The 13,933-nt window shown below is 44.8% G+C and overlaps 1 protein-coding gene across 1 annotated transcript in view; it reads left to right on the forward strand.

Annotated features, from left to right (window-relative positions):
• LOC129148012 (sterile alpha motif domain-containing protein 1-like) overlaps window positions 1-13,933 on the forward strand; it is a 49,084-nt gene that overhangs the window by 17,809 nt on the left and 17,342 nt on the right. The window contains exon 3 of the mRNA XM_054712240.1: window positions 3,763-3,893. Within this exon, the coding sequence (XP_054568215.1) occupies window positions 3,763-3,893 (131 nt within the window). The remainder of the gene's footprint in view (window positions 1-3,762; window positions 3,894-13,933) is intronic.

The following is a 13,933-nucleotide window of genomic DNA, read 5'->3' on the forward strand; positions in this document are numbered from 1 at the left end:
TCTTTTAAGAAGCACTGCCTTTATAATTATTTAAAGTGTACATACATTTTTTGGGGGGACACCCTATATTTATCTTCCTTTTCTCTCTTCCAGTGTTGAGTTATAGCCCATCAAGTTGTCCCAAGAAAATGTTTATGGTTCAGATGTCAAAGGAATTTTGTATGAACTATCAGCTCTATGCCGGTCCAAAGCCATCAGCTTTCTGTTCTGGTTTTACATTTTTTTACAGAGTCTTCACAGCCCCCTCAGAGTTTCGGGGGGGGGGGGGGGGAGGGGCGGGGCTGTGGGATACTTCCTTATCTAGTTGATATTTTGCTGCTCATGGACCTTTCATAAGTAGAACCAATCTTAGAAATTACTCAACAAATCCATTGTCGCCACGTTTGGGAGGAGTTAAAAAAGTATTTTTTTATTCTGAAAGTACTCTTGAAGGGGTAATTGTTAAAAAGATCAATTCCGTAACAAGTGAAAAATGTTGGACATCTGGTTAGTGGGAAGGGGATGAAAGTTAAGAAAACACTAGAAATGACATAATTTTTCTTACAAGTTTTAAGTATTCCAAGCCTAGCATAAGGCCATTTTCTCTCCTCTCTGAATTTCTCTCTCTCTCTCTCTCTCTCTCTCTCTCTCTCTCTGCACTTTTTATTCCTTAAATCCTTTAATTATAGCCCTGGACCAATTGTTGCAATGAGGACGGTAACGATGGTTTGCTAAAACTCTACGTTTTCCCGTTTCCTACAATTCCCTACCTCCCAACCAGCTTGGACTTGCCCCTCAGCCATCAGAGAGAAAGTGTGGACACCTGTCCTCGTGTGGGGGTGACTGCAGGCCAATGCTTGTGGTGCCGGGCTCGGGTGTGTACTCCCTGAATTCTGCATGACACCACCTGTGCCTCCAGGCCACAGCCACCTGCCCTCCTGGTGACGAGGTGCAGGGAGAGAGGCTCTAGCACAGGGGTCCTCAAACGTTTTAAACAGGGGGCCAGTTCACTGTCCCTCAGACCGTTGGAGGGCCGCACTATAGTTTAAAAAAAAACTATGAACAAATTCCTATGCACACTGCACATATCTTATTTTGAAGTAAAAAAACAAAATGGCAAAAACACCCGCATGTGGCCTGCGGGCCGTAGTTTGAGGACGCCTGCTAGCAAATCCTCACACCTTCCACGGCCCTGAAGCCCGGCCACGGCCCTGCACTGACACCGCCCCCATCACGCATGGAGGAGCCTCCACACCTTGCCCCAGGCGGCAAGAAGGCCCTGCCTCTGCCCGTCGGCTAAAGGCCACGGGAGGCTCTGGCTTCCCCAGCGTTTACCTGGAGGGTCCAGCGAACAGGGCCCAGAAGTGCTGGGTGTGCATGCTGCGTGGGGACTAGACCCAGCGAGAGACAGGAAACCGAAGGAGCCAGCAAATACATGGCCTGCCTCTCCTTCCCCTCGGGGGGCTGTGCTGAGTGGCAGGAATTTCATGTGGCCTTTCTGGAGGTTTCCTGCAACCACAAACACCCAACTCTGCTGCCAAGCTGTGATCCGCTCAGAAATACACCCTTGATGAGCCTCAGTTTCTCCTTCTCGCCTGCTCCTCTGGGACTGCACCCCAGGAAAGCCATAGCATAAAAGCTTTGCCCCAAGGTCTGTTTTCTGGGGAAGCTTATTAAAGCCATGGGCTAAAAAAAGACATTTTCAAATTCTGTCTTCTAAGGGCCATCACTAAAGCCTCAGAGCATGGGGATGGTGATGGAGTGGAGAAAATGTACAGCTGGGAAAGGAATGGCTTCAGTTTACAGTAGTTCTGTTCAAGACTGACCAACTTCAGCAAATAAAACTACATAAGTAGGACTGAAGATTCCTACATAAATACATAAGCTCAAAAGGACAGATTCCTCAAGAAGTTTTAACAATTCTTAAGTCATATGCACCTAAAAAAAAAATCTTCAAAATATATACAGTAAAAGTGGTTGAAACAAAACAAAATGATAAATTCCCAGAGTTGGAGACTTCCATTCACCTTTTAATTGTTGGTACATTAAGCAGAAACTTAAAAATAGAAATAATTTGAACACACAATGAACATATTTCTAATTGCGATTTTAAAACTTGGGGGAAAAAACAATTATTTGATAAGGTTTAAGTTAAAACATTGTTACAGAGTCACCTTGTGGAATATTATGTAGCCATGAAAATGGACTAATTACAGCTACATGCAACTATATGATGAGCTAAGAAACAGCCCTGAGTGAGAAAAACAAGGTGCAGACTCCATCGTCAATGATACCACTGTATCACAGACTTCCAAACCTGGAGGTAGATACGTTTGTGATAGAAGCTATTTCAAAAGCAAAAGGAACAATAAACCCACCGTTCAGGGAACTGGTTACCTTTTGGAGCTGGAGGGTGGATAGGATTTGGAGGCAAGCGTAGATGTAGTCCCAGTGATATTCCGCCCCCTGGCTGCCTGGAGGGTTCATGACTGTCGCATGTTCATGTTTCATGGTTTTTATGCATGGAACATTATTATTGATACATTTCAAATGTGTATGTATCAACTTTGTAGATCAAATATCACCTAATAAAACTATGTAAAATTTAAAAATTACTTTAAAAGATCATGTCTAGTAAGTAGAGCAAAATATATCATTAGTTACCGATAAACTTATTGAGGAAAATGAGTTTCAACACCACTCATTTTGTCCACTGTAGATCCTGAGTTCAGGGTTACTCAGAAGAGATATGTTCCTATGCCGAGCCTCCTAGGTTGTCAAAATCAATAAATCGGTGCTTTTTTAACTGATAAGCTCTGATTCACCTTAACGGTCTACTTTTCGATTCACTTTTATTTTTAAAGCATAAAAGGGCTGTATAGTCTGTCCAGGGAAATTTGGTGTGTTTTATCTATTTGTGTTCAGTGGTAAGCCTGTACTGAAACTACCTGTGAGCATGTACAGTTGTCCTCATGTAAAGTAGGGGAGGGGAATGTCTGGCCCTTGGGCCGTATAAAGCCAGCGAAATCATTTGATCTGGCTCCGTCAAGGCATTAGGGGTGAGTTAATCAAATGTCTGATGAAATAGAGCTAGTTTTTAAGTTGATAATGTTGTATGGCCCAAGAATGATGTTGTAAATATCCAAACAGTCCTTGGCAGAAAAAGGTTCCCCACCCCAGAGTAGAGGAACATCGGCATTGCTAGATGTCATTTAAATATTCTTCCTTGGATTAAATGTGCTCTCTCTGCAGTGCTCTGTGCCCTGACATCTAGGCCTGCAAACCGTAGGGCAGCCATGCGCAGAGCTATGGAATAATGTAAGCTTAGCGGACACCAGGAGGGGTGCTGGGCTGCTAGGCACCTGCATGGAGAGAAAGCACGATGATTACAAGCTGATTCCAATGAGACCTTGAGCTTATTCTCTTATCATCCCCCGGCCACGTTTTCTGAATCTTAAAAATCAGGATAGCCCAACCAGCATAGCTCAGTGGTTGAGCATCGACTGATGAACCAGGAAGTCATGATTCTACTCTCGGCCAGGGTACATGCCCTGGTTGTTCTGCCGGAGGGTGCGGGGGGGGGGGGGGGGAGGGGGGGCAGCCGATCCATGATTCTCTCTCATTGATGTTTCTATCTCTCCCTCTCCCTCTCTGAAATCAGTTAAAATACATTTAAAAATATAAGGATAATGCTTATCAGAAATTGTTTTCCAGAGGCAGGGCAGGTAGGTTTGGTGCAGAATCCCTCTTCTCTGCCTTCTCAGATGTCTGTTACCTCCCCAGCTCTACCAGATGGGGGCAGCAGCTCCCGGGGCGTCTCGCGAGGCTGTTCAGAGGCCGGATGGGAAGGCATCTCTTGGTCGGAAGATGTCCTCTTGCGTCGGGCCCACATCTGCACCACAGCCCCTGGTCAGGTAAGCAAGTGACAGTGCGTGTCACACTGAGGTTGGGACAGGGGTGTCGCCACAGCCTTGACATGGTTCATCAATCAATCAATATTTACCGTACAACACCTAGTACAGAGAACCATGCTGTGACTATTTGGGGGAAAGACCAAAAAAAAAAAGGTATGGCAGTGTCACTAGAAGAAAAACAAATAATAACTTTGCATGTGAAAAGCAAACATGCTAGTGGGGACATAGGCTTGAAAGAAATAAGATAAACATACGGAATGATAAAATAGTGGTCCCTGATTTATGGACAAACATGTCCTAGTCTGTACACATCTCCCTCTTTACCCCTCAAAGGAATTGCACTCAACTTATTTTTAATATTAACATACCACATGATTAGGGAAGTGGCTTTTTGTGGTTGGAACCTAGACCCTAATATTTTACAAATAGGTGGGGGAACCCTTAAAAAAGTTGCACAATTCGCCTTTGTGAGGAAGATGATAGAGGCAAAGTAAACACTTGGCCTGTGTAGATATTCTTGTTCTCAAGTCGTGAGGCTCCCCGACAAGTGATAAGCATCAGAACACTTACTCAAACATGAAAGTACAGTCAAGCCTGATTTCTTGCACTTCTCTCACTGCGAACAATTTGGTTCTTGACCAAGTTGTTCACAGAAATGGTTGACCTGACAACATTTTCACCCTGATACCTCAGCATGAGAAATAGCATTTCTCGGGCAACAAACAAAGGAGAGAATGCTTTTGTTGCTGGTGAAACCCAACAGATTTTAAAACATAAAGAATAAAGAGACCATAGGAGTGCTAATGTTGCTAAAGGGGTGAAAGTGCTCACAAAACAACAATCTCAGGCCATCCCGTAGGTAGACAACTGTTGTTGATTGGATAAATGCAAAGCAGTTAGCAGGTGATAGCGTTTTGGAGGCAGTGATATGAGGAATTTGTAGGGGGTGGTTCCATAAATTTAAGAAAAGGAGTGTTTATACATTAAAGAATACATTAGACATGTACTGTAAATAAGAAAGGTTAAAACGGAATCATTTGGGGGTCTGGAATGCATTAATTCCATTTACATTACGTATTTCTAATGGGAAAAAAATGACTCGGTTTTCGAACCCATCGCTTCTGGAACAGCCTTCCGGAACGAATTAAGTTCGAGAAATGAGGTTCCACTGTATATCCCCCTTCACCTCAAACCCTTCCCGGAAGCTATAAAACACCTTCGTGCTCACGTCTGAGTTTTGAAAGTATCGGTGCTTTGTATAGACTGTGAATTGAATCGAGATGGTCATCAAGAAGGAAACCAGTAAATATTTAATGGATATGTGAACATTAGGCCTATTAGCTTTAACTTGTTTCCATTATAGATAAAAGGAATATTGATTTCAAAAAGAAAAAATAGGTTCTCAGTGGTGTTTTCTGCCGAAGACACCATGATTTTTAAAGGCTCTGAACTCATCAGCATTTGAAAGCTAATAGCAGCCTTGTCAGTCGTTTGGTCCTGCCTCCTAATTTGACTAAGGAGATCCAGGTAGAGCCCAGGTGAAGTGCCTTTTGCTCCGCCTTACCATCCTGTTCATCAGCTCTTTCCATCTCTCCTCTAAGGTAGGCGTGTCCTTTATGGTTTCCCTTCGCCCTTGGAATACACAGAATCCTAAAGTGTAAAGCAGGCAAATAACATATTTTACTTCCATTTAGAACAATTCTGTCAGAATGTAGCCTGGAGAGGTGTGCTATGTTTTAAGCCCGTTGAGCATTTTCCCTGGCCTTATTGAGGTACAGTTGACGAGTGGAAATTGGATCTATGTAAGGTGTACAATGTGATGGTTTGATACACAGTTGTCCCTTCGTGTCTGGGGGACAGGTTCCAGGACCCACCCCCCACCCCCACCCCAGGGTAATGCATCAAGGATGCTCAAGTGCCGTCAATAAAATGGCATTGTATTGGCATCCAACCTGTATTTGTATAGAGGCTGCAGCAGGTGCGCCCGCACGTTCCTTCATTTGCGAGGATTCGGCGTGGGGCGAGGTGCATGGAAAATGCGAGTTTTGTCTTTTGGAACTTTCTGGGATTTATTTTTTTTCTCGAATATTTTTTTATCTGCGCTTGATTAAATCTGTGGCTGCAAAACCCTCAGATATGGAGGACAGATTGTGCTTATACATTGTGAAATGACCTCCACAATCAAGATAATTAGCACATCCATCACCTCACATACGATAGTTACTGTTAGGGGTTTTCTTGGTGGTGGGGGGGGGGTGTTTTTTTGTTTTTTGTTGGTTTTGGTGTTTTTGTGTGTGTGTTTTGTAGTGAAAACACTGAAGATCTGCTCTCTTGGCAAATCTCATGTACTCAGTACAGTATGATTACCCACAGTCACCATTCACCTAGAACTTATTCAGCTTATGTCGTAAGGTGTGTGCCCTTGACCAACGTCCCCCCGTTTTCCTCCCAACCCAGCGTCTGGTGACCACCATGCTACTCTGTTTCTAGGCGTTTGCTGTTCTTAGATTCCTCGTTTCAGCTGTGCTCAAACTCAGAGATGGTGACTTATCTGCCAGCTGGGGAATCTAACAGCAGCTTCGCCATCCTCAGCGGTATCCAGAAGAATAGTTGATAACATGGAAGAATGACCACAGTCATTTAAAGAATGACAGAACAGAAAACCAAAGTGGCTCCAAGTGCCTTCCCCAAAGTCACGGGTCGTCCTTGCAGGGCACTTGGTCTGAATGAGGGGAGTTTATCTCTGATCCTCCAAACTAAACTGCCCTCCAGGGCCATGACCCAACATTATCTTCTGAATAGTCCTCCCTCTTTGGGTCTCTATTGCGTGAGTTGTTCTCTGTTTGACATAAGCACACCCTTTAGGCAATTTTCACCCGTTCTCATTACTGTTTATGTCCATTTTCCATGTCAGATCAACCAGCTATTTTTCCATTCAGAGATTCATTCCTTCTATAAATATTGGTTAAGCACTTGGCATATTCCGAGCATCCTAATAAGCTCAAGCAAGAAAGAGACAGTTTCTTTCCTTTCAGAGCATTTAGTCGAGCAGGGAAGACATGCCATTAGATGACCTAACTCATGTTGATCCAGGAACTGTGGAGGGTCGTGAAGGCACATGGCCGGGACCCTTGATATAACTTCCAAACAGGTTACTTTTCAACTGGACACCGAACACACAGTAGGAAGTTTACAGGCAAAAATGGGCCAATGCCATGTTTGCTGTTGTATTTGGTAATTCCTCCTTAGGTTTTCAACAAGATGGTTCATAGAAGGATATTTTAAAATCTAGAAGACTTTCTTCTGGAAACCTTGATTTAACGCTCTTTCCAGATTTATACTTCCTGGGAGTGAGTCTTAATCTCTGAATTTAATTTCCTCTGTGGCTCTATGGCTGTGGATTCTCAAAGAATCCCTGACTCCCTCTCAGAACCACGCAGGGTCTGTATTTACATGTGGAGCTGACTGCTGTGCACACCAGTCCTGCTGAAAGACAGCCCCTGGGAGGGGTTTTGGGGATGGGGGGAGGAACTCACATTTGCATGTCTAGTGAGTTCCCTTCGCACACACCACAGTTTGAGACCTATGGGCTGCCGTCATTCAGTGTGTATTCAGGTTTCTTCTCATTGCCTCACAAAGGGGTATATGAATCTTCACGGGGAGAAACTATCCCAAGCTGCCCACGTGCCAAAAACCCACTTGCTTACTTCCTGTTAGATTACCTGAGGCACTGTGTTGGTAGGTAAGCATTTCTTGGGACTAAGATGACACATGCCCAGGGCAATCCCCAGTTATTGGGGCACTCTTGCTCAGTAGAAGGAGGCATTAGGAAGGCCACTTTTCAAAATCCCTGCTTAGCCTACCTGAAGTTGCATATTTTTATCGAGGGAAACAAAATCACAGTTACTGTAAGTGCCTCGCCTCTGGCCAATTCAGAAGATTGGGGCAAAGTTTTATCAAAGTTCCCTAGAGTTCCTGACCCAAGATCCAATGTTCTACCCACTGAGTCATTTTAGGGGGCAACGCGGATCGCGTACAAGGATCGTGCTGGTTTGGATGAGAATAGCCCACTGCTTGAGAGCCATCCAATGAACATGCAGTGGCTTAAGGAAGACTCGAGCTTAGGTCTCTCTCCTGGTAAGAGTCCAAGATGAATGGCCCACAGTGAGGGTGGGCGTGGCTCCACGTGGTTTTTAGGCGACGAAGGTTCCTTTCGCTGTGTGCTCTTCCGTTCTCTAGGCCATTCCACCTGTCTGCATGCTAACTCAGGCTGCCGTAGGTGTCAGGTTGTGCGAAGGGGAATGAGAGCGTGGAGACAGCCCAAGAAATGCAGACATCACCCCTTCACAGCCCAGCAGTGAAGAGCTCGCCCCGTGGTCCCACAGAACTGAGAATGGGGCTCCTGGGTGTAACCTACTGGGTGGCTACGTGCCCAGCTCCAGTTGCATTCTTGGGGGAAAAGGAAGAACAGATCCTGGCGTACAACTAGCGGTCTTCAGAACTCTCTGAGAAACACAAAATGGCTTTGCTTTTGCCATAAAGGAGACTATTGACCCTGAAAGGAAACGTGTGTATTTTTTCCACGAGCACAGGCTTTATGTGTTTAATAAGAAATGAGGCACATTTCTTTGTTGGAAATGAGTCTGTATCGTTGTTCTGTTGCTGCTGAATCAACCACCCCGAAACCTAGTGCCCTAACCCAGGGGCAGCAGACTGTCCGGAAGGGGAGGCAGTGCGCAGTTCAGGTGTTCCAGGCCTCGGCGTCTCTGCGGCCACTCCTCCGCTCTGCCCTGTGGCTGGAGACAGTGAGGAAGCACGTGAGCACGGTGCGTTCGAATAAAACTTCATTTTCTGAAGCGTGTGGTGCTCCGGGTTTGGCCCATGGCTGTAGATCAGCTGACCTTGGGCTAAAACAACTGTTCTGTTTTTGCTTATGGTTTTGTGGGATGGTAAGTCGGTTATCCAGTTAGCAAACAGTTCGGCGAAGGCTGACCCGTCTGGAATGGCCTCTCTCGAGTGCCCGGTGTTTGGAAGGCTGGTTGGTCCGGGGGGACGGGCTGGTATGGCTCCTCTCCACCCCATGTCGTCCCCAGGAGACCAGCTCAGGCTTCTTCCCGTGCTGGTCTCAGGGCAGCAACGGCAGCCAGCCCTCGTGGGCAAGTGCTCGTCCGACCTCGGCCTGTGCCATGTTTGCTGGTGTCTGTTGGCCAAAGCAAGCCTCCTGGCCAAGCCCGAGTGAGGAGGAGAGAACAGCAAGACCCCGTTGCAGAGGGGCGTGCGTGCGGGACGGGAGGAATTACTCTAGTCATCGTCGTAAACCAGCCACCACAACGGCTTTGAAGTAATGAAGGACATTACAATTCAGATTCCACAGTTTCTTTTCTTACTGCAAAATCACTTAAAATCTGTCTTAACAGTGCAGTGGTCTTTTACTGTGGCAGAGCAGTGGCACGTGTGTGTACAGAGCTCACTTTAAAATAGTATAAAGAATTCTGTTCCCAGGGCAGAGAAATGAAACCAGGGTCTTAAGAATAAACAACTCACATTGACGACGACTGAGAGGAGAGAGTTGTTGGCCAGGCAACGAAGCAGAGGTATCTCTAGACTGTGCAGTCTTTCCTCAATTCCTATTTCCTGCCGTGCCTGCCTTTGAAGTTTCAAGGAACATAGACTGCCTGTCATCTGGATAGACAGAGTGGCCTCTGGCAGCCCTTTGCTGTTCAGGCTTCCCAAACAGTGGGATGTGTCGCTAGTGTCCGTCCTTGCATTGACTTATCGAGAAGTTTTGACGATCTGAAGCCCCGGATTTAATCTAATCTAAGGGGTGGTGGGTTAAAACCTTGAGCTTCTATATATGAGTCGCTATAGAAAACAGTTGTTGTAAGCTAATCATGTAAAATAAATTTACCTGATAAGTATTAGTAATCATTTATCTTCTTTACAAAAATAAATAAAATTTGGTAACATGTAGGAGACACCATTTCATCTGTAATGTCAGTCAGACTGTTTTTGCAAACCCTCCTCTCCCGGAAATGTTGATGGACTAGTTGAGATGCTCCCTAGCGCGTTAGGAAAGCAAACTGGTTCCACGTTCTGTGGAATGAACTGGAGTAAATCACTAGAGTGCGGCCATCATTGAGGGTTACTAGGTGCTGGCCATCAGGTGGAATCCATCATCCATGGAAAAGGTCTTCAGAATCCTAGGAGGACCTGTCGTCTCTCTCTCTTTTTCTCCAGATGAAAAGATAACTAAAGCTCAGAAAGGTTAGGGAACTTGCCCAAGGTCTAGTGGTGGGCTGGTAAGCTGACTGACAGCGGGGAGATTAAACCCAGAGTTAGAGTGTTGACCAATCTGTGTGTGTGTGTGTGTGTGTAAATAATCACAATTTGGCTGATGTCAAACACCCAGTGTGATGTCAGGGAAGGGGGTGTTGGGAAGAGATGCGCTTTATCAGCTACCGTGAGCCAGTGGGTGGTGGCTGGGGCTCGTCACTGCCGAGATCACACACGTAACAGGAAGTCGGAGAGCCAGGAGTTGAACTTCGGCTTCTACACAGTCCATCTGTTAAGTCATCATACAATAATGCCTTCTGCCATCATAAACTAGTCACCTAACAGATCGCCAACATCAGTGATATCTTTAATCCCAGAAACCAAAGATGCTTCTTTTTTTAATATACTTTTATTTATTTCAGAGAGGAAGGGAGAGGGAGAGAGAGAGAGAAATATCAATGATGAGAGAGAGTCATTGATGGGACGCCCCCCACTGGGAATCGAGCCCCCACCCCAGGCATATGGAAACTGGGCCCTTCGGTCCACAGGCTGACGCTCTAGCCACTGAGCAAAACTGGCTAGGGCCATAGGGTACTTCTTTATCTGCTTTGGAAACTAATACGGAAGGTGCTCTCTTGGAATTAGGCAACCACCCCATGTTAGAGGCCAAGAATGCCGTTATTCTTCCCATTACTAGAGTCTTCCCTCTCCGTGTTTGCCTGGATCTTGCGCAGTTTTTTGCTCACGCTGCTTCCTGTTCATATTCCATTGCCGCTTGTCACCTTAAATCTGTACAGTGGCCCCAACACATTTATTCGCTGTTGCCTATTGTTTGCTGCTTTTTCCCCCTTTTCATCCAGCTTTTTTTCCTTACCTTATAGCACCCTTTTCACACTTCTCTTTAGTTCTTCCACATGCTGGCATTCCTTGTTTGAACAAGTAGATAGATGGCTCACATTTTAAGAATTATTTAACTACTCCACACCGAGGATTCTCATCTGCAACGGGGATAATAATAGTACTTACCTCGTATTGTATGCGTGGCTGGTCAATTACACAAGACAGAGGAATTATGCGAGAAATAAATACCGAGGGTCTGAGATGGGAGTACGGGTGATGCCTCGAGAACGTGTGAAATCCAACATTAGTTTATTATGCTGATGAAAATATCACTTGATGTTTGATTGGAAAAATAGAACTTTTGTGACAGCATTTTCCCCACAACATGAGATAAAATTGTACTTGGGTACTTTCTGCACCTGACCGATTTCATACTAAGTATTTTCACCCTTTGCTAAAATAAATAAGATGCTTAGGAATACAGTTACCATAGATGGAAAGAATGACAAATGAGAAAAACCTATATTTTTCTAAAGAATCTTATATGTCTTAAGCTTTAAGAAAATAAAGCCATTTGCACATTGGTATAAGTCTATATCTGATTAGTAAGAGGGACATTTTGGAAGTGTACCTGGGAGGAGGGACCAGTGCATGTGAGTACCAGCCAGAGCAAATGAGAGTTTTCAGACTCATCAGAATTGCCATCATTTCATTCAACAGCTGAACTGAAGGGAGTGGATGCCCAGCAACATTTTTCACATATACTTCTATAGAAAAGTAAAAAACCAAAACCAAAACAAAACAAAACCGCATTAAGTTAATTCTTCTCTTTTACAAAATGAGCCCATTGTATATTTTCTCCCCATATAAAGATAGACTGTAGCCTGCAAAAGAGTTAACTTAAAATGACAGTTCTCACCGTCGGTAAGTAAAACAAAAATCTTACCTCCTGTTTGATGGGTTATTTCTGTGGCTCCATGGCAACACTCGGCGCCGTCTTGATTTTCTGTTGAAATTATTATTTTTATTAAGCAGCACATCCTAGAGTTTTGAAGAGTTGCACAGAATGGTGAATAAGGGAACTTGGAGGGCGGGGCCTAATGCATTTTCAAGTGCATCCAAGCAAATGAAAATAGATTATAAACACAGCTGCTCTAGCCTGTTTTGCTCAGTGGATAGAGCATCAGCCTGTGGACCCAAGGGTCCCTGGTTCGATTCCGGTCAAGGGCACGTACCTCGGTTGCAGGCTCCTCCCTGGCCTGGGCCCTGGTCGGGGCACATGCAGGAGGCAACCGGTCGATGTGTTTCTCTCACATAGATGTTTCTCTCTTCCACTCTCTCTGAAAATCAATGGAAAAATATCCTGGGGTGAGGTTAACAAAAAAAAAAAAAAAAGGAGGAGGAGGAGGAGAAGGAAGAGGAGGAGGGAAGGAGGAGGAGGAGGAGAAGAAAACGAAAACAGCTAATTGAGAAAACTGAGGTTCCAATGGAACACAGCCACCAATGGGAACTGCAACGAACTCTGAGTCAGGAATAAAGCCACGCGTGAACGCGATGTTAAATAGTGGTTAATTACAAGGAACCTCAAACATAGTTTGTAAATCAAGTGCCAGACTGGAAGAGGGAATGCTGCTGTCCTGCCACAGAAAGCCACGTTTCCAGTGACCGAGAGGAGGTGCTCTGGGCTGTAATGATGTCAGCACTAGAAGGAAATTCTGGGGAGAAAAATCATTGATTTTCATCCGTCTCCTAACAACCGCAACGTACCGACGATGGCATGATTCGGCTTCTGCGTAAAGAAAATAACCCTGTGCAACATAATACCTTGCTCTTTCCGAGGTCAGAGGATTCCCTTCGCTCTTCCAGTGGCCGAGTTCCTTGTGCAGTGTCGCCTGGAGCCGACAGAGTGAGCAGCCCAGCAGTGACATACTCACACTGCATTTCCCGTGCAGGGAGAGAAAGTGCATTTTTCCTCTCTAGGGACTCACATGTCGTTTCTCTTCAAATGTTGGTGTTACCATAAGGTGTGAGCTTCATGTATTCAACATGGTCATGATGGTGTTAATTTTATTTTATTGAGAGAAAATATGGGCGAGGGGTTCGTTTTTTTGCATAAAACTTTGGATGGTCATAAATCTCGTGTCGCTCATAATTCTGGGCTAGATTATTATCGACCAGTAAAATGACTTTTAAACATTTATGATCACTTATTTTCTCTGTGAAAACAAGGATCACGGATGAAGAGTAAACCCAAACATACCCTGGATTCAACAGACTGTAGAGCAGAAGTGGTGAGAACGCAAAGTACGTAATGAAGAATGCACAGAGGAGTGGGATTCGCCACCGAGTGCAGACGGAAGCTCTAAGAGTGACAGGGCTGTGAACACAACATCCAGGAAACGCAAGGCACGTGCTCTGGCATTTCTGCATTTCCACGTTCTCATCATTTTCTGGGCTTCATTTTATGTTTAGGTTATGAAATCCAAATCCATCCTAATGAATAAACACACAGAATGCTCCCCACATTAACTAGCAACGTAAACATCGATTTTACAGGCCTTTCCTATAATCCTTCTTTTGTCAAGATGTTGTATTTAATAGTTTTTTTTTTTTTCGAAAATAGTAGACTACTATCACTCCTCAAGCCCTTATTTACGTAAGCAGCCTGTTTCATTGTTAAAGCTTGCTTTATATTTTTATAGGAACTCTCATTTCTAGAGAACCATGGAGAAGGTTTACATTGACTATTTTTGGGGAATACGTGGTTTGTCACGAGCAATATAAATAAATGCATTAATTGCCTTACTACACTTGTATCAGACAGATGGGTCCCCAGGCACAGAGCCTAACCCACCTCATTTTGCCAGGCCTGACCTGTCGTCTCTCCCGGGGCATCGCCGTGCTGGTCACCGTGGTTGCCCTAACCT

This window comes from Eptesicus fuscus, chromosome 22, assembly GCF_027574615.1.
Source record: "Eptesicus fuscus isolate TK198812 chromosome 22, DD_ASM_mEF_20220401, whole genome shotgun sequence".
Classification (NCBI taxonomy): Eukaryota; Metazoa; Chordata; class Mammalia; order Chiroptera; family Vespertilionidae; genus Eptesicus; species Eptesicus fuscus.